Source organism: Globicephala melas, chromosome 12 (genome assembly GCF_963455315.2).
Source record: "Globicephala melas chromosome 12, mGloMel1.2, whole genome shotgun sequence".
Taxonomy (NCBI): Eukaryota; Metazoa; Chordata; class Mammalia; order Artiodactyla; family Delphinidae; genus Globicephala; species Globicephala melas.
Window position 1 is genome coordinate 15746294 of NC_083325.1, and position 26189 is coordinate 15772482.

General features: G+C 36.8%; 1 protein-coding gene across 1 annotated transcript in view; it reads right to left on the bottom strand.

Moving 5' to 3' along the window:
• Nucleotides 1–26189, bottom strand: part of DNAH6 (dynein axonemal heavy chain 6) — a 291757-nt gene that overhangs the window by 222382 nt on the left and 43186 nt on the right. The window contains 7 exon segments of the mRNA XM_030837528.2: nucleotides 3524–3724; nucleotides 7597–7713; nucleotides 9900–10068; nucleotides 13613–13730; nucleotides 14404–14524; nucleotides 14617–14751; nucleotides 21852–22119. Of these exon segments, the coding sequence (XP_030693388.2) occupies nucleotides 3524–3724; nucleotides 7597–7713; nucleotides 9900–10068; nucleotides 13613–13730; nucleotides 14404–14524; nucleotides 14617–14751; nucleotides 21852–22119 (1129 nt within the window).

Below are 26189 nucleotides of genomic sequence, written 5' to 3' on the forward strand. Positions count from 1 at the left end.
ATTAGGTTTACTCCTAAATATTATATATTACCTGCTTTGTTGTTATAACAATGAAGTTTTTTCCACCAAGCATTTTCAGTATTCTAGAACAATTTATGTGCTATTGTGAATATCTGGTCTTTGGAGAGTTGATAAAATTCCCTTGTGAAACCATCTGGGCCTGGTGCTTTTTACAAGGTATTTCTTTGATAACTTCCTCTATTTCTTCTGTGGAGCTTGGTAAGCTTTTTATTTTTAATGTGGTTGATTTAGATTACCATGTTTCCCTAAAAATACTATCTATTTAATCTAGGTTTTCAAATTTATTTGGATAAATGTCTGCAAGGCAATCCCTCATTTTTTTTTCCTGTTTAGATGGCTATTTCCTTGTTATTTGTCATTGATTATGTTAGTTAGGACTTCTATACCCTTATTTATTTTTCTCCTACTTGACCTGCCTTATGATGAGAGTTGCATGTTAAAGTCTTCTATTCACAGTGTTTCTATTTATGTTCCATTTGTGTCTCATTGCAACTCTTTGCCTTTTGCAAGTGTTTCCTGTATATATATGTGGTGCATAGAAATTTATAGCCCTGACTCATAGGATCACAAATCTTGCTTTCTTATTGTTTACATTTGTCTCTACACCACTGAGCACCACTTCATTTTCAGTCTTTCTAAAGAAAGACTAAACGTCCCCTACCAGGGTGGTATATTTGTTACAATTGATGAGCCTACACTGACACATCATAATCACCCAAAATCCATTGTTTACATTATGGTTCACTCTTGGTATGGAACATTCTATGGGTTTGGACAAATATATAATGACATTTATCCATCATTATGGAATTATACAGAGTGTTTCCACTGTCCTAAAAATCAGTGTTTTGCCTCTTCACTCCCCCACCCTCAACCCCCTGGTAACCACTGACCTTTTTACTGTCTCCATGTTTTTGCCTTTTTCAGAATGTCATATAGCTGGAATCATACAGTATTCCCATTACACATATGTTACACCTTTTGAAGTTGTCCTACAGAGTTCTTGGATAGTCTGTTGTGTTTTTTTCAGTCTTTGTTCTCTTTGCTTTTTGTTTTTCAGGACTCTATTGATATATTCTATGGCTCAGAGATTCTTTCCTCAGCTGTGTCTAGTCTACTAATAAGCTCATCAAAGGCATTATTCATTTCTGTTATGTTTTGTTTTTTACCTCTAGCACTTCTTTTTGGTTATTTCTTAGGATTTCCATCTCTCTGCTTACATTGCCCATCTGTTCTTTCATGCTGTTTATCTTATCCATTGGAGCCCTTAGCATATTAATCATAGTTGTTTTAAATTCTGGGTCTGATATTTCCAATATCCCTGCCATGTCTGGGTCTGATACTTGCTCTGTCTTCTAATTTTTTCCCCTTATTAATGTGCCTTGTAACTTTTTTTTTTTGATAATTGGACATGATGTATTTGGTAAAAGGAACTGCTGTTAATAGGTCCTTAGTAAGCGGATGGTATGTGTCAGCGGAGGGGATATATTCTATAGTCCTTTGATTAGGTCTCAGTCTTTTAGTGAGCCAATGCTTCTGAACTGTGAACTTCATAAATATTTCTCACTTATTTTTTCTCTCTCCTTAGGTGAGACAGATGGCTAGAGTGGGCTGGAGTTGTGTATTTCCCCTCTCCCAGGTAAGTTAGGATCAAATAATACACTAGCAAATTAGGTTCTGGTTAACTAGTTTCCTCTGAGGGTAGGCCTTGTTGAGAAGAGGGTGCTCTGACATATTTCAAATTATTCCTTTTCCCCTCTCCCTGCTGGAAGCATGAGAGAATTTTTCTCTAATATTTACTGTGAGAATCTGGTTGAGTTCTTGCAGGTAAATTTCATAATAATGTGGGGGTTCCCTATAACTGGGTCCCCGGAGATTTTTAACTCTCAGAGTTGTTCACACTGAGCCTCCTGCAATTCATCAGTTACAGTTCAGGTTTTCCTGTCTGGCACTGGTTCTCACTGAGGCTTCTGCTCATAGTCTCTGCTCTCAGAAGCCATGACTCCCGTCTTCATCTCTCTGTCTCTACAATCTTGAGGGCTGTGGTTTCCTCTGTGTCCTCCCCTCTATTACAGATCCTATAGCAGTCTGTTCAGTCAGTGTGTTCAGCTTTTTACTTGTTAGAATAGAGTGGCAACTTCCAAGCTCCTTACATGTGGATACAGAAATAGGAAGATCAGTCCTTTTGCCAAGTTATCTCTTGGTTGGATGAAACTCATCCCAATTTCATAAAAAATCCTGATCAGCACCAAAAACCCTAGGCCCTTGCCTTTTTAAAACTATTTTTCTATAGCCTTGATATTTGAAGGACTAGCTTGGTTAGATAAAAATTATTGATTCGCATTATTGCTCTTGAGTTTCATTAAAAATGCCGTTCCATCATTGCCTTTCTTTATACGTTGTTTTTGAGAAGCCTGATGCTAGTCTAATTCTCTTACTTTTGTAAGTTATTTTTATTGTGCTGTGAGACCTGGAGGGATTTTTCTTTAGCTTTAAAAGCTAATAGTTTTAAAAGGATGTATCTCAGAGTTGATTTTTCTAGGTCAATTTTCCAAGGCACTCTGTGGGCCCTTTCAATATATAGATTCACATTTTCTTTTCTTGGACTATAGTTATGTGTTTGTTCTACCCTTTGTTTTGTTTTTCTCCTTCAGACACTCCAATTACATGTATGTTATTTCTTCTTTGCCTGTTTTCTATTTCAATTATTTTCTCTCTGACCATTTTTACTTCTATCTCTAGCTTATTTTCATTCTCTTGATTGTTTTCCTGTCTTTATACTAATTATTACATTTTCATTCAGGTTATTCTCTCCGGCATGATGCAATTTAGTCTTGATTTCTGAGATATTTTGTCTTTTTAAAAAAAGTTCCATTTTTATTTTAAATTTTGAATTTTTTTGATTTAATGTTGAGGCTATTTACTTTAGTTTATAGTGCAGCTTTTGTTTCATGTTTTATGGGAGGGAAGAGAAGGAATATTTTAATTTTCACTTTCTATTTTCCCCTTATAGTACCTTCTCAGGTATTTAATATATTTTAATTTCTTCAGCTCATGGATTTGAGTGATTTACAAAATTTATAATTCAAGGGCATTCTGTTTTGTCAGTAGAGCAATGTGCAGATTATTTTATTTTAGTCTTTGGTTGTGGGGAAAGAGTTGGGTGTATTCTGGTTTTCTGGTTCTTTTTGTCTTGCAGGGCCTTACATTTTCACCAGTTGCTCTATTTTCCCTGTACCACCCAGTGTTCAGATAATGTCTCTTCCTCCTTTTTAACCTTATTTCCCCCCCCAAAAAAGTGATACCATCTTGAATAGCTTGTACTTTTAAGTCTCTTTCTTATAATCAGTGCTCTAATCTACCAGGACTTAAAAAAAATCACTTTAGCATTTAGAGATTAAGTAGCATTTAATCTAAAGATAAGACAGGAAGAAAATATAGTTACCCAGTTTCTTAAAAATCAAAAATATTATAAAAATAGTTTTAGTAAAAGAAAGTGTACCTTTATTTGAAAGATAATTGTGTGAAAATTCTTATCATCATCAAACACTGCTGATAAGCTTGGACCAAATCCACAAGTTTTTTCTTCCAATTTGTTGTTAATGTAAGGGCTGGTAAAAGCATCAAAATATGAATCAGGCACAAGATTAGGAACTGATAACACAGTGTTTTGGAAATGGTTAATTGCGCCTGAAATACCATGCTGTTGGAGAGAAAAGCACAAACATAAATGTAAACACACACACGGTTATATTTATAAAAAGTTTTGAATTTTCTAAACTGCTAAAATAAATAAGAATAACTCATTCAACAATGCCAGGTACTGGCGTTGACTCTGAATATATGACAAATCAGAAGACACAGCCCCTGTCTTCAGGAAATATGTATTCTAATTGAAAGAGAGGTAGATAAGCAAAAAGTTGCAACACATTAAGATAAATATATTACATTCATCTGAAATATGAGCAAAACACAGAAAAGTCATAAGGGAAGGAAGGCCAAAGTATGCCTAAGAGAATCAGGGAAAGTTCAAAAGGTGGGTTAAAAGTTCATATTCTTTGAGCAGTAATTTCCATCCTAGATATCAATCCTAAGAGAAAAAGTTAGTTAGGTAAACAATGATTCATGTGGAAGGGCAGTCACTGAAGCATTAATTATAATAAAAACTAATTAGAAAAAATACCTTAGTGTTCAAAAATAGAATGGTTAAGTTATGGTATATTTATATGAATGGAAATTAGGCATCTCTTCAAAGATTGATTAGTGACATGGGAAAAAGCTTATAATGTAATCTTAAGTTAAAAAAAAAGAGCAGGATGAAACTGGTGTATAACATCCCATTTTAAAAATGTATGTGTAAAATCTCATGGTAAGTTAGGTGTGTTGGTATATCAGTATGTACTAAAACAAGATTGGAAAAAAAGTATAAAAATGTTAAAAGGTTGTTTCTATTTCCAACACATGGTATTACAGATGATTTTAATAATCTTTTTATATGTTTTTCAAGTTTCATGAGCACGAATTAATTTATAATAATATATAACTAAATGATATAAAGGTACTTCTTGAGAAGAGTCTTAAAAGACGAGCAGGAGCTTGTCAAGTATACAAGATGGGAGTACAGTCCTTGTAAGTCATTGTATGTGAGAGGCCCAAGGGGGGCTGGCAGGTCTGGGTGCTGGAGCATAAGTGTCAGTGTGGAAAAATGCAGTCATGATGCAGTCGGCCCCTTCTTGAAAGGCCCTGTGAGTGATGCTGGGTTCCAGTGTTAGCCGGTGGTCTGGCATTCCCCAGATTGTGACCATGGACTACCCTGAGTTAAAAGGGTCCCAATGTCACATAAGTTTGGGAAGAAACCTTAGGTTAAACAGGATTTTCCTCTGGATCTACAAAACAGGATTTTCCATATTTGTTAATGTGCAAATGCATATCACAAACCCTTTTCTCCTAGAATGCCTATCAACATCTCACAGAGCATCCTATAGACAATGAAGAAATTTAATTTTAAGTGACATGATCAGATTTGCCTATGAAACAATCCTGTAGTCAGCAATGTAGAAAATGGATTAGAAAGAAGAGGGGCAGGCAGAGACTATCACAGAGACTATCAGAAGAGACTATCACAGCAGGCCAGGTAAGAGGTGATGAGGTTCCCATCAAGGGGAGGTGCAATTAAGGTCAACACACAGGACTTGATCTCAAAGAGGTAAGGGAGGATCTAGGATGACTCCTGGATTGCTGGTTTGGGCATGCGGATACTGCCTTTCATTGAAATGGAGATATGGAAGGAGGAGCAAGTTTTGGAAGAAGTTGATAAGTTCAATTTATTTTGGTGAGTTGGAGTTAATTGTGGAGATTTCCAGATGGCTCCAAGTCTGAAGTCTAGAAGAAAAGTACACGATGGAAATATTTATTTAAAGTCACCATTCTAGAAGTGGTAGTTGGAACAACAGGCACGGACACAAGCCCCCAGAGGAACATATAAAATGTGAAGAAGAGGGAGCCTTTCAGGATCGCAACAGTCAAAGGTCAGACAAAAAAAGTGACTCCAAGGTAGAGTACTGAAAAGGAAAAAATGTTGGCACAGGAGTAAAACCATGAGAAATTAAACCAAGGCGGAGTCTGTTTCCAGAGGCGGGAGCAGTAAATAGAGTCATATGCCACGGGAGGTCTGTCAAACACAATAGGAAAGAAAAGAACTGGAAATGTATGTTGGATCAAGTATTAGGAAACCATAGTTAACCCAAGAAAAAACAATGTCAGATGTCAAGATTTAGGTATATAATTTTCCTTTAGACGAAGCTGTATGTGTGTATGTGTGTTTGAAATGTTAAGACTAATGACCAAAATCAGAGCAAGAAAAAATAGAAAATTCATGAGTGATCCACTCATGGCAGTTTATACTGCCCTTGGCTAATTTGGGATTACATGAAGCAAAATCTTATGTGTGGTGTGAACACATGAACATGCTTGGCCTATGACTTCATGGGTAGGAATTAAAAACACCCCTGTGGGGAGTTGGACCCTACAACAGGAAATACAGAGAATGTTAAGGTTTTCAAGGCTTGTCACTTGGAGCTTAAGGAGAATAACCAGCTGCTTGCTGGAGAGAGCTTTCTTGCATCATCTGCTGCACAGAAACCTTTGCCTTCCACGTGAAGGCCAAGTGCCTTCTGGCCCAGAAGGGACATGAGAGCCCAGTGCCTCTCTGAGTGGGAGGTCCTGAATGAAGGTCCAACCACAGGGAACTCAGCAGTCTGCTTGTCCTTGTAAATAACCTAAAATAGCCTGATGATCTGATAAATTACGGGGTCACAGACTGCTGGACGAGGAAGCAACCTTAAAACTCATCTGCCTCCTCATCTCACAGACGCATAAACTGAATCCCAGAGAGGTAAGTGGTTTCCCCATAGGAGTAAAGTCAAGACTAGAATCTAGAGATTCTGAGTCAAGACTAGAATCTAGAGATCCTGACTACTAGTGCTTTTGTACCAATACACAGCTAAGGGCAGAAAATATAGACTCTGATTGGTTTATTAATCTATGCCTGTACCCAAATGGGGAAGGCAGAACCCTAAGATGGCTCCTAAGATCCCCTCTCCCTGGTTTACATGCCCTGTGTAATCCCCTCCTCTTGAGTATGGGGGGATCTGTGAATGTAATGGGATGCCACAGCCATGATTATGTTATATTACAGGGAAAGCTGAAGGGACTTTGCAGATATAATTAGGTTGACTTTGAGTTAGTCCAAAAGGTGATTATCCTGGGTAGACCTGTCTGAATCAAGTGAAAGCCCTTAAAAGAGGGATTGGGCCCTTCTCAAAGGAGATTCTCCAGCTGGTCTTGAAGAATCAAACACCCATATTGTAAATTGCTTATAGAGTTTGCCACATGAACTATAGGAACTATAGGTGGTTCCTAGGATCTAAGGGTGGTGCCCACTGGACTTCCCTCAAGAAACCAGGGACTTCAATCCCATAGCTGCTTAGAGATGAATTTTTTTCAACCACCTGAGGGAACTTGGAAGTGGATCCTTCTCCATTCAAGCCTCTAAGGAGACCTCAGCCCAGACAATCCCCGAAGGGCAGCCTGCATGGAGAGGCCCTGAAGCGGAGAAGAAGCTAAGCAGTGCCCAGATCCCTGACCCGCGAGACTGAAGTAATAAATGGCTGTTGCTTTAAGCTGCCAAATAGGTGGTAATTTGCGGCACAGCAGTCGATACCGAAACAACGCTCAGATGCAACATACTTGAAAAGATTTCAAAAATGGTACTTACAACACAGTGATTTCTTGGAGGGATGCCTCTAGTCAATTTTACATTTTGTATAGCTTCTGTTCTCTCGGTGGTGTACCCTACCAAGCCCCTAGTCTGTCTCAAGTTAAAGAAAATGTGCTAAACTTTCAGATACCTTTTAGGTAGATGCCATGCTGTGTGCAGAACAATGCTTTGTCTTTTCCTTACGATCATTTTGGAGAAGGGACAATAGCAACCCTGCCAACCATGTGACAGTAGAACAGTTGCTTCATTTTCCAGAAAGGTATTTATACACGGATGTTATAGGAGGAAACACATACCAGAAAATCTTCCAAAGGAGGCTCAAAGAGCAGTGACTGGACTGTCAAAATCAGTTCTGTGACAAACATGGGAATGAGAGATTCATCTTCTTCCTGCTTCTCCAACATGGGGGCCCCCTGAAATGAGCACTTCTGCAGTGTTATAAAGATATAAGTACCAAGGTCTAAAATTTAAAAAACCTCTGTATTACAGAAGGCACATAAACTTAAGCTTACACAATTAGCTGATGTTATAATGTTGGCATGTCTTTCAAAGAATACTACCATAGAAATTAAAAAATAAAGGCAAATATGGAAAGACTACATGGCAGTGTAAAACTTCTCTCCTTGTAAAAACACTATCAACAAGGTGGAAAGGCAAACAACAAACTGGAAAAATATATCAGTAATGTATATAGTAATGCAGATAGAAGGTTGGTTATATTTAAATAGAAATATACTTGATATAGTCAATAGAAATATATACTAATAACATCATAATTGATATTAAATAGAAAGATATTTAAATAGAAAAATGGGCAAAGGGCGTAATCTGACATTTTCTAAAGGAAATATCAATCAACATCCTCCTCCTTCTCTTCCTCAAGATATTAATAGTTTATTCAGTAACATTTATTGAGTATTTACTGTGTGCCAGGCAGTGCTAACTATTCATGTAAATCCCACACCAATCATATGTAGCAGGCGTCATTTTTATTCCCATGAGAAAACTACGATCTGGAGAAGGTAAGACATTTCATTAAGGACACACTGGTTTGTAAGTGGCAGATCAGAACTGACACCCAGGTCTTTCTCATCATGAGACCTATACTCTTATCCCCGTACTGTGGTGGCAGTTAAAGGAATATAACATATAAAAGTAGTGACATATTACTTTACATCCATCAGATGGACAAAGACTGAAATGAATGATAATATCTAGTGTGCATATGGCCAAAGGCTCCTTCTCGAACATTGCTAGGAAGACTGTAAAATGACACAAAACGTTCTAGAAAGTTATGCATCAGTTTCAAAAGCCTTAACAAGTGAGCATATTTCTGATCCAACAATTCCACATCTAGGAATTTCTTCTAAGGGGAAGAATCAGAGATGTATGAAAAATGTATAGACAAAGATATTCTTTGCAGCATTATTTGGACTAGTGAGAAAGTGATCAATAATAGAAAATTATTTACAAGATGTATAATACATTTCTATGTGAGAATGTTATATGGAACAAATACATACTGATTAGGGAGATTTTTCATAATACATTGCTAAGTGGAAAAAGTAGGTGATAAAGCAGTAAGTAAAGTATGATTCCTTTCTTTCCCCCTTGGAAATAGTTAACTTGGTATAGCAGAGGATGCTTTTCTTTGTATACTTCTGTGTTTTCCAAATTTTCTGCAGTTAGCATATATTACTTTTATAATTAGAAAGATAAATGTTATTTTCAAAATGTGGTAGTATTGAGGAAAAAAAGGAATTGAGAATAGGGAAGGAGAGAAAGTAATGAAAAGGAGTATGCAGCTAAAATTCAACTTTTGGAGAAAAGGAAAACTATGGCAAAGAGTGACAGGCCTTGAAACTGCATATTGGGCCTCCTGGGGGGAAGCAGAGATATGAAGGTAGGAAGCTTGATGAAACCAGATATGCATGTTTTGCTATGTGTTTAGGTATCTGTCATGGATGGAGCTGGGGAAAAGCTTATTGGGCTATCAGATAAGCTATGTTAGAATGCACAGATTTGTGCATTTAATCTCAAATGTCTCACATTACTCTGTGTTTCTAAGACCAACATCCTCCTAAGAGGTTTTTCACTGAAAGCACAAAGGTTTGCTCCCATGATTTGCTCCTCCTCGCCTCTAAACCATTGTTTATCTTTGATTTATACCACCTTCCCTGCTTCTCTCTGCCAGTTCATGCTCACGATGACCCCTGAACTGTAAGCTTCTTGGGGGCAAGTATTCTATCTATGCTTTTCATCACCATGTACCCAATACCCAGCATAGGGATTGGTACATAGTAGATACTTAAGGAATATTTATTGAGTGAACACATGAGGAACCTTTAGCAAGTGCCTGTGAGAGAGACTGTAATATTCAGCACAATGGATGCTTTCTCTGCTATTAGATACTTGCTGATATGCTGATTTTCATTCTGTCATTTCATGTGTGTATGGTAGATTCTGATTATACTGTGAAATTCTCTAAGCATTTCTCCTATTTTTCCAGTACACAGAAAATAGCATAATTCACAGTGCATAGTAAGGACTCCTCAAAAAATGTTGACCAATGAATTTTCTTAATTGTGTCTGAATATACCTTTTTATCAGCGACTTCAGGCTTCTCTTCTGTAATCCATTTCTGAATGACATCTGCTGAAGGTGTCTGTTTTAACTTATCAGTGAGATAATCCAAAAGGTAGCTAGTAGAATTTACTGTTACGACATGCATTGTGTTCTCAATTAGATAGTCATTTAGACGAATAAAGCTTGAAAAGAAAAAAAAATACTACCCTCAGAATGGGAGAAAATATTTGCAAATGAAGCAATTGACAAAGGATTAATCTCCAAAATATACAAGCAGCTCAATATCAAAAAAACAAATAACCCAATCCAAAAATGGGCAGAAGACCTAAATAGACATTTCTCCAAAGAGGATATACAGATTGCCAACAAACTCATGAAAGAATGATCAACATCACTAATCATTAGAGAAATGAAAATCAAAACTACAATGAGGTATCACCTCACACCAGTCAGAATGGCCATCATCAAAAAGTCTACAAACAATAAATGCTGGAGAGGGTGTGGAGAAAAGGGAATCCTCTTGCACTGTTGGTGGGAATGTAAATTGATACAGCCACTATGGAGAACAGTATGGAGGTTCCTTAAAAAACTACAAATAGAACTACCATATGACCCAGCAATCCCACTACTGGGCATATACCCTGAGAAAACCACAATTCAAAAAGAGTCATGTACCACAATTTTCATTGCAGCACTATTTACAATAGCCAGGACATGAAAGCAACCTAAATGTCCATTGACAGACAAATGGATAAAGAAGATGTGGCATATATATACAATGGAATATTACTCAGCCATAAAAAGAAACGAAATTGAGTTATTTGTAGTGAGGTGGATGGACCTCGAGTCTGCCATACAAAGTGAAGTAAGTCAGAAAGAGAAAAACAAATACCATATGCTAACACATATATACAGAATCTAACAAAAAAACAAACAAAAGGTTCTGAAGAACCTAGAGGCAGAACAGGAATAAAGACACAGACGTAGAGAATGGACTTGAGGACACGGGGAGGGGGAAGGGTAAGCTGGGACGAAGTGAGAGAGGGGCATGGACATATACACACTACCAAACATAAAATAGATAGCTAGTGGGAAGCAGCCGCATAGCACAGGGCGATCAGCTTGGTGCTTTGTGTCCACCTAGAGGGGTGGGATAGGGAGGGTGGGAGGGAGACGCAAGAGGGAGGAGATATGGGGATATATGTATACGTATAGCTGATTCACTTTGTTATACAGCGGAAACTAGCACACAATTATAAAGCAATTATACTCCAATAAAGATGTTAAAAAAAAAGATTGGGGATGGTGGGTGGGGAAGGAGTGAGTATGACTATAAAGGGGTAGCATGCGGGCAATATTTACAGTGATGGAATAGTTTTGTATCTTGATTGTGGTGGTAGTTACACAAATCTACACATGTGATAACATGATACACTGTACACCATACAATGTCAATTTTCTGGTTTTTATATTATATTTATAGTTATGTAAGGTGTAACCACTGAGGGAAACTAAGTGAAGAGTACACAGGACCTCTCTTCACTTCGTTTTTTGCAATTTCTTGCAAATCTATGATTATCTCAAAATTAAAAAAAAAAAATCAAACTGCCAGAGTTCAAATCCAGGCTCTACTCTCCCTGTACGAACCTGGGCTTATTTAACTAATCTGTGCATCGTTTTGTCATCTGTAAAATGAGGACGACAGCATCTACCAAGTTATGGCAAGAAACAAAGAAATTAATACCTAAAAAAGGATGAACTCCTGATACGGAATATGGATGAATCTCGAAAGCATGCTAAGTAAAAGACACAAGAGACTATATATTATATAGATCTGTTCATATGACATTTTGGAAAAGGCAAAAACTATAGGGAAGGAAATCAGATCTTGGTTGCCTAGAGCTGGATATAAAGAGAGGGGACTGAACACATCTCTAAGTAATGCCTTTTGGTATAGTTTTGAGTTTTGAAGTCATCCTGATATTCTACATATTCAGTAAAATAAAAGTAAACCAACAAGGATGGGGGAAAACAACATTAAAGTAAATGCAAACAAACCAAATCAATCCAATTAACTGTATTTCAAATGTGCAACATAAACAAACTGAGCAGGGCAGAGAGTAATCCAAGTACTTTCACTATATGCTCTCTGTCTAGGGGGAAAAACGGCAAACAAATCCTAACTGTTTTTAGTAGGTAAATCCAAATTGAGGAACATCTGAAAAAACAACTGGCCTGTATTCTTCAAAAATCTCACTACCATGAAAGACAAAGAAAAGCTAAAAAGCATAGGTTAAGGAGATTAGAGACATGACAGCTACATGATCTTGAACTGTATCATTTCTTGGAGAGAAAACAAAATGTCTTAAAGGGCATTATTGGAACAAATAATTGACAAAAGTGAAATACTGTAACTGTAGATTAAAGTATTGAAATATAAAAAAAAGAAAAACAATACTGCTTCAATTTTCTATACTTACTACCTATTTTTGAAAGTGACTCTAATGCAAATATTTAAAATTTTAAATATCATAATTTCTCTTTGACTTTCCATTTATATTACAATATCAGAGATTAATTGTCCAGAACAGTTGTTCTTAGACACTCTTCACTTTAAAACACAAATATACTCAAATATATAGCATCAATTTAGCTAGGCATTCTAACCATTCAGTAGGATATTTAATGAGCAATATAGTTATGAAAAAAGCACATAGCTCATTAGGGGCCATAAGATTTTTTTTAAAGATGCTTTAAAGAAGAAATCAGTAAGCATATGTCTGTGACTTACATTCTAATGGTAATAAAATCTTTGCTATTGAATAAATGTTGTTTGACAGCAATTGCTAACCCAAAGATGAAAATTTAATGTTTCCCTACTTGAGGGCTTAGAATGTAAACTGAGTCAGCAAGGCATTTGAAATAACTTTTTATGCTGCTTAAGTGGAGCCTGAGGGGCCTCTAGCCTATGATAGTGGCCTCAGGACTGCTTCACTGCCTTCTGTTGCAATACAGACATTACTACCAGATTATCTCACATATAAACTGGGGCACAATTAAGATTTATTAAATGGTTGTAAAATGTGGACCAAGTTAGTGAGCACGGAGTAACAGTCATCAGTGTTTTCTAGTGCCACATACAACTCTTCAGATAATGTTTGGTGATTTTGTTTGCAAGAGTTAGTTGCAGTGATGAGGTTTTAGAATGACGTGGAATCCAAACTCTGGGACAATGGCAAGACCCAGTTGGGTAAGCAGGTGGAAGGTCCTGGTGAGATCCTGGAAGGTGGATTTTCTTCCCTGGTCTCTCCGTGGCAACCTGCCTTAGGAAGAGGGTGGAACTTTGTGTGGCCACGCAGCTGCCTGTAGCTCTTTAGGGACCAGACAGGTGGAGCTGACCCTCCAGATCCACTCCAGGAGGCCCACAAATCTCTGTGTGCCTGAGTTCTCCTTACTACAGCCTGCCCAGTGCTCCTGGCTGGGCTAGAGGGAAACAAAGCCTTAGTGATCAAAGAGGAGCTCTTGGCCTTGGACATGCCCTCCACCTTCTCTGGCTGCTTTGCTAGGTGGCAGCTGGAAGGGCAGGCTTCTGGAGCCTGCATTCAGGTTACTGTGTCCTCCAAATCCCTTGTCACTAGTGAATCCTGTGATGATGGCTTTAACTTTAATGAAACTTGAGAAGGATGGATGCTCTAGTTTTTCTTGAAAGAAAGAATAACAATTTACCATGTTAGCCTCATGCAGTGATGCCTTTTGCTGGCCTGCTCTGTGTATGTCATTTTCTTGGAGTCTCCAGAAGTAGGCAACTCAATGAGACTTCCGCTTTCTGGCATTTTACAGTGACCTAAGAACAACAGAAGACACAAAGACAAGAATTCTTGTGTAAAAACTCCATTTCTTTCAATATGGATTAAGAGACAAGTAAAATTCAAAAATGACAAAATGCTTTGGTTCATGAGCTATTTCAGACTCCAGAAAACAGCCCAGTTATCCAAACAAATTCCTCATCAAAGGATTTCAACTTAACAAAAGCCTCTAGACAGCTTACTAACATCTTCTTTAATAGGATCTGATTTCTGTCCCGTGCCACCTCTTTCCAGGAACACATTTACCCTCCTTTTCTGCCTGCATAAAATTATCCTTTAGAGTCCCTACCAGCTGGGGCCAGTTCTGAGATCCATCCAGTCCCTTAATTTTAACAAACCTATTGTCTGTACTAGTAGGTTGGACGTACGTTTAAGCAGAGAGGCCCTGAGTCCACTATAAAATGCTTGTGAAATAAAGGTCCTGTAACCAGTTTAGAAATACTATACACAAGCAAGGGTAATGCAAGGAAGTTGTGGTACTTACTGTTTTATCCCCTTCTACAATATACATTGAATTTATAATCTATCAAGCAAAGATTGGAAGAATTGAAAAATAGGGTCCTTATTTAAAATAGAAAAGTGGAATGAAGACGAGTTAACATTTCGGAAAGCCACCACTTCTGATCTGTTGGAGTTCTTTCCCTTTCATACCCTCAATAAGTTCATATGCACAGTCATCAGGCATAAATCCTGCAGCACACAGAGCAACTCGACAAGCCTTTCTGACCACTTCTTTGGCCTCGTTTCGAAATTCTTCTAGGCGCCCTGTCACCTAGACGTTGATAAATATGTATCATTAGTGGTACCAAAGTATCAGTAATAGGGAAAAAAAAATTCTTGAAACTTGTAGACAAAGTTCCTCACCTCTTCTAGCCATACGGCTTGTGCAACTTTAAATTCTTGCAGGGTGTAAGTGTGATATTTTTCAATATAACAAAGTCCCATAAAACTCAATTGATAACACAATTCATTTATTTTAAGGAGAGCTGGTCGCAAATACTAAATGAAAATAGAAATTTATCATTATTTAGTAAAAAAAAACAAAATCTTTGCCTTTTAGAAGTATAAAAATATTGGGAAAGCAAGAATGGTAATTAAGGAAAATAAATAGCTCTATATGTTAATTTCAGCTACAGCTACAAAGTGCGTACATTGAAAAGGAACACTTCTGAAATTTTGTTCTGAAAGTATTCTTTGAATTATCAGATTTAATTTGTCTGAAGTCCTTTCTTTTCATTTTGAATACATGTCTTTTAACCATGAAATTGAGGGCAAGTAACAGAGGATGGGGAAATATCTTAAATTTCACTAGGTTTGGCTAACAGCTATTAAAAGATTCTTAGTGTTACCTTAGGACTTTACAATGTCCAGTCACCATGATAATGATAATGGATAATGGATGGGCCTATCTATTGATCTAAGAGGTTATGATATAGAACAAAGACAAATTTTAACTTTAAAATTTCAGTGGGTAACAGTCACTATTAAGAGTCTACCTTGCAATGTGGGCTGGCAGAATGAGTGGAAGTATTTGTGGAATAATGTCACATAATATAATTTAATCTTCCTCTATGCCATCATCATAAATCAGGGTTTTAGGGTGGTGGCTTTGAAGGCACATGTTCCAAGATTGTTTCTAGGTCATTCACCCTCACTTCTAATCTAATCAAAGGAGGAACAATAACATTATATTTTTTAAAAGTTAACTTAAATTTATTTATATGTGACACTGGTTTAAGTGTTATATATAGCACACTCTTGGACTCTTTTCTAGGAGTTTCCAAAATAGGACAACCAATAGTCATTCAGATCAACATGAAATAGTGCTTTAATTATTTTTTTTAAGTACAAATAAGGGGAAGTTAAAATTAGTAGAGTCCTCAATGAAGAGATTTATGTGACAAAACATCTAGGAAGTCATATAGCCCTTAAGATTCATCTCATGGAGAAATTTTCATGATAAAAATGAAGCAAAAATATAATATTGTAAATCAACTATACTTAATTTTAAAAAAAAGAAGCAGAAGTTTAGAGGCTATGCCTCCGAATTGAGATAAGATACTAAATAAATTAACATGAGTACATGAGTAGGAATGAGTCTGTAATTGAAATGTGGCAGTGAAAGCAAGAAAGTCCAGTGTACTCTGGAGAAAAAGTCCTTGAGCCAAAAAATATAAGTTCTATTAGTAAAGGGATACATAGCTAGGATCCAGGTGGACAGCAAAACTGGTATTGATGGTCTGCCAAAAAGTTAGAGTTTGACAGTGGGAATTTGGAGGAAGAAAAAATATATATAATCTAAGAAATTACTTTGGCCTAACCTAAATATCTGGCTGTCAGCATAAAGGACAAACGTGAAAGCTGTTGTGAATGTAAGAGAGACTGAAGGTGTTTTGTTTATTTCTCCCATCATTATTTCTGCTGTTTGCAAATTTCCGATGGAATCTGGGTTAGATGGTTCATTCTTAGGCTGGTATATCAAGAGTGCCCATTGAAAGTGATAAGCATTAGCATTATTTCAATATTTTATAATAAGTACAAAGGGAATATAATCTTTAAAAATTCACTATGTTGTACACCTGAAATATATATTATACATCAACTATACCTCAATAAAAATTAAATTAATTAATTAATTGAAACACAAGCACATACAAAACAATCAAGCTACTAGAGTCAATAATAAATTCTGCAAGGTTTCAGGAAACAGGCTCAATATACAAAAGTCAATTATATTGCTATATAGAATATGTATACATATATATATATACACTATTTATATACATTTATACATATATCATTTAGATCCCTGACTTCAGACTATACTACAAAGCTACAGTAATCAAGACAGTATGGTACTGGCACAAAAACAGAAATATAGATAAATGGAACAGGATAGAAAGCCCAGAGATAAGCCCACACACATCATATGGTCACCTTATCTTTGATAAAGGAGGCAAGAATATACAGTGGAGAAAAGACAGCCACTTCAATAACTGGTGCTGGGAAAAGTGGACAGCTACATGTAAAAGTATGAAATTAGAACACTCCCTAACACCATACACAAAAATAAACTCAAAATGGATTAAAGACCTAAATGTAAGGCCAGAAACTATCAAACTCTTAGAGGAAAATATAGGCAGAACGCTCTATGACATAAATCACAGCAAGATCCTTTTTGACCCACCTCCTAGAGAAATGGAAATAAAACAAAAATAAACAAATGGGACCTAAGGAAACTTAAAAGCTTTTGCACAGCAAAGGAAACCATAAACAAGACAACAGGCAACCCTCAGAATGGGCAAAAATATTTGCAAATGAAGCAACTGACAAAGGGTTAATCTCCAAAATTTACAAGCAGCTCATGCAGCTCAATAACAAAAAAACAAACAACCCAATCCAAAAATGGGCAGAAGACCTAAATAGACATTTCTCCAAAGAAGATATACAGATTGCCAACAAACGCATGAAAGAATGCTCAACATCATTAATCATTAGAGAAATGCAAATCAAAACTACAATGAGATATCATCTCACACTGGTCAGAATGGCCATCATCAAAAAATCTAGAAACAATAAATGCTGCAGAGGGTGTGGAGAAAAGGGAACCCTCTTGCACTGTTGGTGGGAATGTAAATTGATACAGCCACTATGGAGAAAAGTATGGAGATTCCTTAAAAAACTACAAATAGAACTACCATATGACCCAGCAATCCCACTACTGGGCATATACCCTGAGAAAACCATAATTCAAAAAGAGTCATGTACCGCAATGTTCATTGCAGCTCTATTTACAATAGCCAGGACATGGAAGCAACCTAAGTGTCCATCAACAGATGAATGGATAAAGAAGATGTGGCACATATATACAATGGAATATTACTCAGCCATAAAAAGAAACAAAATTGAGTTATTTGTAGTGAGGTGGATGGACCTAGAGTCTGTCACACAGAGTGAAGTAAGTCAGAAAGAGAAAAACAAATACCGTATGCTAACACATATATATGGAGTCTAAGAAAAAAAAAAAAAGGTCATGAAGTACCTAGGGGTAAGACGGGAATAAAGACACAGACCTACTAGAGCATGGACTTGAGGAAATGGGGAGGGGGAAGGGTAAGCTGTGACAAAGTGCGAGAGTGGCATGGACATATATACACTACCAAACGTAAAATAGATAGCTAGTGGGAAGCAGCCACATAGCACAGGGATATCAGCTAGGTGGTTTGTGACCACCTAGAGGGGTGGGATAGGGAGGGTGGGAGGGAGGGATATGCAAGAGGGAAGAGATATGGTAACATATGTATATGTATAACTGATTTACTTTGTTATAAAGGAGAAACTAACACACCATTGTAAAGCAATTATATCCAATAAAGATGTTAAAGAAAAAAAGTCAATTGTATTGCTATATAGAATATGTATATATATATATACACACACTCTCTTTATATACATTTATACATATATCCTTTAGATATATTCTTTATATGTATTATAGAATATATATGTGCATTGAATACACATATATGTATAGAATACACATATATACTCTCTAATAAATATATATTCTACATATATAAAGTGAAAAATCCAAAATGAAATTTAAGAAAACAATTCCATTTATAATAGTTTCAAAAAGAATAAAATATTTGGGGATAAATTTGACAAAAGAAATGTAAAATATATACTCTGAAAACTACAAAACATTTTTGAAAGAAATTGAAGAACACCTAAATAAATGGAAAAGGATTATATGTTCATAGACTAGAAAAGTTAATGCTGTTAAAATGGCAATATTTCCTAAATTGATCTACAGATTTAAAGCATTCCCTATCAAAATCCCAACTGGCTTCCTTGCAGAAATTGACAAACTGATCTTAAAATTCATGTGGAAATTCAAGAGGCCCAGGGAAGTCACACTTCCTAATTTCAAAATTTACTACTAAACTACAGTACTCAAGATAGTGTGGTACTGGCATAAGGATAGATATAGATCAACAGAAAAAAATTGAAAGTGCAGAAATCCTCATATTTACAGGCAGTTGCTGACAAGGGTGTCAGGACAATTCAAGGCGGAAAGAATAGTCTTTGCAACAAATGGTGCTGGGACAACTGGACAGCCACAAGCAAAAGGATGAAGGTGAACCCATACCTCACGCCATCAGCAAAAATTAACTTGAGGTGGATTGAAGAACTAAATGTAAGAGTTAAAACTATAGAACTATTAGAAGAAAATATAGGGCTAAATTTTTGTGACCTGAGATGAAGCAATAGATTTTTATACCAAAAACACAAGCAGCAAAAGAAAAAAATGGACAAAACAGACATCATCAAAATTAAGAACTTTTATGCTTCAAAGGACACGATCATGAAAGTGCAAAGACCCATAAAATGGGAGAAAAGTTTTGCAAATCATATATCTGATAAGGGATTTGTATCCAGAATATATAAAGAATTCTTACAACTCAATAGTAAAATACAGGTAACTTAATTAAAAATGGGCAAAGTATCTGAATAGACAGTTCTCCAGATAAGATATACAAATGGCCAAAAGGCACATGAAAAGATGCTCACCATCATTAGTCATCAGGGTAATAGAAATCAAAACAACAATGAAATGCCACTTCACAACCAGTAAGAAAAGCTATAATGAAAAATGCAGATGTAATGGTGAGAATATGGAGAAACTGAAGCCTTCATATGCTATTGGTGGTAATGTAAAATTGTGCAGTGGCTTTGGAAAACTGTTTTGCAGTTCCTCAAAATGTTAAACACAGAGTTACTAATGACCTAGCAATTCCACTCCCAAAGAAATAAAAACATATGTCTAGACTAAAACTTGTACACAAATATTCATAGCAGCTTTATTCATAATAAAGCCAAAAAGTGGAATAACGCCAATATCCATCAATAGGTGGATGGATAAATAAAACATATATATGTATACAAGTGAATATTATTGACCAATAAAAAGAAATGTCATGCTACAACATAGATGGACCTTCAAAATATTATGCTAAGTAAAAAAGCCAGTCACAAAGGACCACATACTGTATGGTTCTATTTATATGAAATGAATTTATATGAAATAGATTAGGCACATCAAGAGAGAAAAGTCATAGACTAGTGGTTGTCCAGAGCTGGGGCAGGGGGTGGTCTGGGGGCATTGGGGAGAAATGGAGAGTGATGCTGATCACTCTTTTTGGAATGGTGGGAATGTTCTAAAATAGACTGTGGTGATGGTTGATCAATTCTATGAATATATTAAAACCATTCAATTGTATACTTTAAAAGAATGAATTGTATGAATCATACTTCAATAAAGTTGTTATTAGGAAATGTGGGCACAGATGCCAATAAGGTTGGTTACTAAAAATAATCATAAATAGAAAAATTTCAAGGACAGCTCCACATTTATCCCTTCAACATAGTCTAAAAGAATCAACCCCCTTAATTAACTCACTGTAAATAAAAGACTAGTGGTAAGTGTGTGGATAATGATAGCATCTAATAGATATTTAAACCAACACAATGGCTCAATTAGTTACGTCAACCTAAGATTAAAATGATGAGAACTTTCTAGTCTGCTTGGGCTACATTAAAGAGAAAATATTGTCAAGGTCAAAGCACTATTGGTATGAATAGTGAGCAGAGAGAATGACAATTCTCAGCACATTAAAAAAAGAGGAAAAGCCTTACGAATTGATACAGGTTAAATGCAAGAGGAACTGTTTTACTTACCTAGGAATAAAGTTATGAAATGTATAGTGTCCAAGACAAGGTAAAAGATGAAAGGTGGTAAAAAGGTAGTAAAATAGGTTCAAATTCTTGATAGATCCTTAGTGAAATTAGAGGTCTAGGGGTTGAGTTCAATGTCAAGAAGGATTAGAATCTTTTCCACAACCCAGAACGCTTGATGGGATGGAGGACCTGAGATGGTACATCTTACATATCTGTTTTGCACTAACACCTATATGAGCCATATTCCTTGAATGTTCCTTTATTGTGTGACTGATGTCTTGATAATGATCTTTCAGATTACCATATGCAAAGTGAACAAAATGACCAGTAAAAAGCAAACTTGAAGCTTCTGATGTGAGAGGGATGTGACCCAGTCTCACAAAATAGACAGCTGAGGACACTGAGCATGACAGTAATGGTGGTTACAGCTCATTCCCAGGGGCCAAATAGAAAACTTCTGCCGCAAGTCGAAGTTCAAGGAGTGAGTACAGATTTTAAATGTGGCCACTTACCCTTTAATAATTCTTTTTCCATGATAATCCCCTCCTCCAAAGTAAATATTTAAAATTTCCCTACTGTCTGAATCCATGATAGAAGAAAATGTATGAGACATTGGGAGTTATTGGGCCATGAAAACAAGCCCCCAAATTATTTTGGACCATAAAGTCCAGAGTGTCTCAAAAATGAGAATTAGTAATAGGGCTTGCTGGCCTGCTCTGTTCAAAAGGATATACAACTTTCCTGATCAACAAGAAAGGGGGTCGTGAATCCAAACCTCTGAAGCTGCTTCTAAATAAAGGGGACCTATGCAACTCTCTTGTTATACTTTAGTGTTTTGCAACCCTAGTTAAAATGTAGAAGAATAAAGATGCAGACATAGAGAATGGATTTGAGGACACGGTGGAGGGGGGTGAAGGGTAAGCTGGGACAAAGTGAGAGAGTAGCACTGACATATATACACTACCAAATGTAAAATAGATAGCTAGTGGGAAGCAGCTGCATAGCACAGGGAGATCAGCTTGGTACTATGTGACCATCTAGAAGGGTGGGATAGGGAGGATGGGAGGGAGATGCAAGAGGGAGGGGATATGGGGATATATGTATACATATAGCTGATTCACTTTGTTATACAGCAGAAACTAACACAACACTGTAAAGCAATTATACTCCAATAAAGATGTAAAAAAAAAAAAAAAAAGATGTAGAAATACACTAGATTACCAGACTTTTAAGTGACAAACAGAATGAAAATTGTCAATTCTCTTGAAAGATGAAATCTTCTATTTCAGGGACAGTCTATACGAATACTTTGTTTTTCTGTGAGTAATTCTTTTAAAATATGATTAATAAATACATACTTGGTTAACAATGAACAGATCTTTTTGTAGAGATTCTCGACATCCACTGATTTTTTTAGAGCGGACATTCTTCTTCCACACGTTAAAAGCCTTCCATTTCCGGAAAAGTGAAAATACGGGAATCTTAGTGAGTTCTCTGTGATATAGATATTCTTGTTCCCATCGATCAATTTCGATAAATTCAATGTCATCATTATAAACATGTGTTACTGCATTTTTGCTAATAGTATAGTAGTCATTTTTACTGATGTTCTCATAACTCACAACCCTTTGAACAAATAAAAATTGGGGCAAGTGAATATAGTATTCAACACAAAATTAAGCAATTGCATTACTATTCTGTTTTAAAAAGATATAACATTTCTGGAAAACAAGTATTATTTAAAAATTAAAAATATTCTAACAGACTACTTTTAGATTGAATAAATTACTCGAGAAAAGGGAGCTGCTTTTTAACAACAGTTGGACTTATTATAGCTCTTAAGGATTTCACAACTGTGGCAATATGCTTGATAGTTTCAGTAATGTGATTTTTACAAAAACAAATCAATTATGGATTTTTATGAACGCTACATGGAAATAAGTTTTTATTTATCTTTGATTCTTCAGAAACTATTCAATAATAATAGTGTAAAAGAGTTTTACACTACCCAATATTGGCAGAATTATGAGAAAGATCAAAACAAGAAAAAATGAACTAGATAAGATTAGAGTCAAAACCCAGATTAAGCTTAAAAATGTCCAGTTTATCACATATCAAAATAATCGTTAACAAGAAATTGTTTATTTCATCAAGGGTATTCTTCAACCTCATCCATAATAAGAAATTGATCAAGTAAAGAAGAAAAGCAAGAACGGGATAAAAACAGGAGCAAGAATAGGAGTGGGAAACAAAGGAATGAGAATAGAAAGGGCTGATTCTCTAAAACTTCTTAAAATAAGAACTTAGACGGGAACACTCCAGTGAAAATCAACTGTTTCCCACGTCTATTTTCTCTTACAGTCCTTAACTCTGCATTCTGAACCTGGAGTTCATGGCCCTTGAGCACAGCCTTCAGGTCATCTGTGAAATCCCTGAAATTGCTGTATGTAAACAAATTTACGTACGTATGCATGATAAATTTTTTTTAAGGGGTTGGAACAAAATCTCATATGCTTTGGGTCTGTTAATCAAAAAATGACGAACCATTGGCAAAAATCATTTTTAGGTTTTAACTTCTATTTTTGTCTTAATAACACTGAGGAAGAAAAATATTTTTAAAATTAGGGCATACAGGACCAGAATGAAAGCAAACTCAAAGCAAGAGCTGTTCAAGTGAGCACACAAGGGAACTGGGGGAGCCGATGGTGCTGTGGAGTGGGGAGTCTCAAAGGCCGCTCTCCCAATTCAGTGCCATAACAGAAGAACTTCAACTTGCTTAGCTCCTAATGGATGCCACTGCCGGACTCTTTGTCTGTGTTCTGGTTGACTCATGCCAGAAACATCTGGGAAAATGCCAGGTATTACCTGTTGCTGGTGAGGTGTATGGAAAATGTTTAAAATGTTTTTCCTTTTTTCTTTGTCAACAGCTTAAGATATAATTAGGACATTCTTCAGGTGATTCTCTACAAAGTGGGAGATTTCAACTTGTCTTTGAAACTGTAATTAACTTCACATGTTTCATTAACATCAATCATCAAACCAACCTAAAAGCAAGAACAAACACCTCACTGTGGCCCTGGTGTGTGTCTAGAAAACTCACCCTGTGTGAATCTATCTGCTACTAAAGGCCCTTCTAGAAGGTAGCAGATGTGGTCCATGATACTGAATTTTAACTTATTGGTGCTCAGTACCACTAAGAAATCCTTTTTATTTACATTTTCCTACCTATTCAAGATTCTCATTCTCAAACCACTAAGCCTTTTCCTCTACTACACATCTCTACTCTGCACAGGACAGACGAACACATGAGAGTCTTTTTTTTTTTTTTTTTTTTGCGGTACGCGGGTCTCTCACTGTTGTGGCCTCTCCCGTTGCGGAGCGCAGGCTCCGGACGCACAGGCTCAGCGGCCATGGCTCACGGGCCCAGCCGCTCCGCGGCATGTGGGATCCTCCCGGACTGGGGCACGAACCCGTGTCCCCTGCATTGGCAGGCGGACTCTCAACCACTGCGACACCAGGGAAGCCCACATGAGAGTCTTTTTGAAAGATTGGATCATCAGCATCAAAATCACTTGGGGTGCTTAAGAATCCAGATTTCTGGGTCCAACACAGAATCAGAATCTCTATGTATGAGACTCAAAGATTCTAGCTTAACAAGTTCCCTGCGTGATTCTGATACACAATAATGTTTGTAACCACTGAACTTTTTTTGAAAGCAAATAAACAACAACAAAAACATGGTGGGGACAAGGTGAGTTCTCTCTTGTACCTTCAACTTGAAAATCTCACACCTTCACTGTGTTTTATCCCCTTGAGTGTATCTCTCAGGATTTCACCCAGACAGAGGTGGAGAGGTTTCATAGCACTTTTTTCTACCTCTCCTGGCATTTGGCTACTTTTCCTCTGCATCTAAAAATATGCAGAACTTCTCTTTAACTTGTAGAAAGCTTCCCTTTAGTTTAAAGAAAGTTTTTTCTCAACCCTGCTGCCATTTAACTTAGAATCCCCTGTCTTCTTCCTTCTCTTAAACTTCCTTTATGATGGCCATATCCTCCCCATCCATTCCTTCTTAAAGTTTCTGAAAACTAGGCTTGTTCCTCACTACTCTAATGAAATGCTTCTCTTGAAGATCAGCAGGGGTTTCCTTCTAGCCCAATCCAGTTGGTAGGCAGAAGGGGCAGTGGGGTCACGGAAATCTTTGCAAAAATTAAGAAGGCCTATGCCCAGTTCTCTGGAATCCTATTTTCCTTAGACTTTGCAGTTTGTTCCCAAGGGGTTGAACCCTAAATATACTCCTTGGATTCCTGTGCTTCATTCCTCACACTACAAACCTCAGTGCTCAGCTGTTCCAGGAGTTGATCCACTACTCCTAAGTGATGGCTGCCTTTTCAGCACCTCTTGGCATTCAGAATTCAGCCTCAAACTTCAGCTGCCTCCTTTGTTATTATTTTTTTCTTTTTTTTTTTGGCACTGTGCAGCTTGAGGGATAGTTCCCCAACCTGGGATCAAACCTGGGCCCTTGGCAATGAAACCACGGAGTCCTAACCACTGGACCGCCAGGGAATTCCCTCAGCTGTCTCCTGTGGATGTTTGTACCGTAAAGGCCTTTCTTTGAGGAAATAACCAGAAAAATTAGTCTTCCTTTAAGATGTAAAAAGAGAACTTAACTTTCTCAATTGCTGTGCTCTAAAATTCCTACTTTGCTGATAAAGAAGATGACTTTATGACCCAATTAACTAAACAGAGATCCTTGGCAAGTTAATCAGACTGAGAAGAATGTCTTGAATAAAATTCCACTTAACTATGCTTTACTGGAAAAAAAATATCTGTAGCGTTTTCTTGCTGCTCAGTGTAGAATCATGGAATCCCTTGTCAAATTGTTTTGCCGTAGAAACTGTCTCTGTCCATCTGAAATGAAACTTAGACTCAAGGCTTCTATTAATGTCTAAAAGGATGTGTCACGTGGAGAGAATTGCATGGCTGATTGTGGTAGGTCATCAATTGTCCTGTTCTTGTCGATTTCAGATAAAACTCAAAGGAAATCTACTGGGGGCCTAAAAAACATGATTTCTCCTCTTGGAATTAATTCTTAATTTTTCTAAAACAATAAGATCTCAATGTGAGTTGTTATTTCAAACAGCATCTCTATCTGTTGTTACATCTTGCAGTGATGGAAAATGCATCTGTTCATTTTTAAACTGATCCACTGGACTAAGACTGCAGAAGCATGGTTTGTCTCATGAGACCCTTCTGCTCAAGAACTCTGAACAGCCTATTACTTATATCATTAAATCCAAATCATTCTGCTGGGTGTTTGTGGCACCCTCCTCCTGTCTCATATTAGTTCCTTCTCTGTGCACACACTGCCCTTTTCAACTGTCAGGCTGGTTTCCAGCTTAGGCTGTGCTAGAATGAATACATATGTCTTTGTCCACCCTGTTCCCTTCTCCCATCCTGATTTCTACAAACAAGAGAGTGATTCCTTACCTGCTATAAGGTACTGGGTTGAATTAGATGAGCTCACGTGGCCCTATGCAAATTTAAGTTGTCTCATTATTTTCATTATTACACAGTTTTAGTCATTATGATTTGAACATATTTATTGGACAAAGGGAAACAAACAAGTGCCTGGAAAGAAGTTAGCTATTTCCTGAGTTTTACTTTTGTAAACCTCAATCTGTTTGATTATGGTCAAT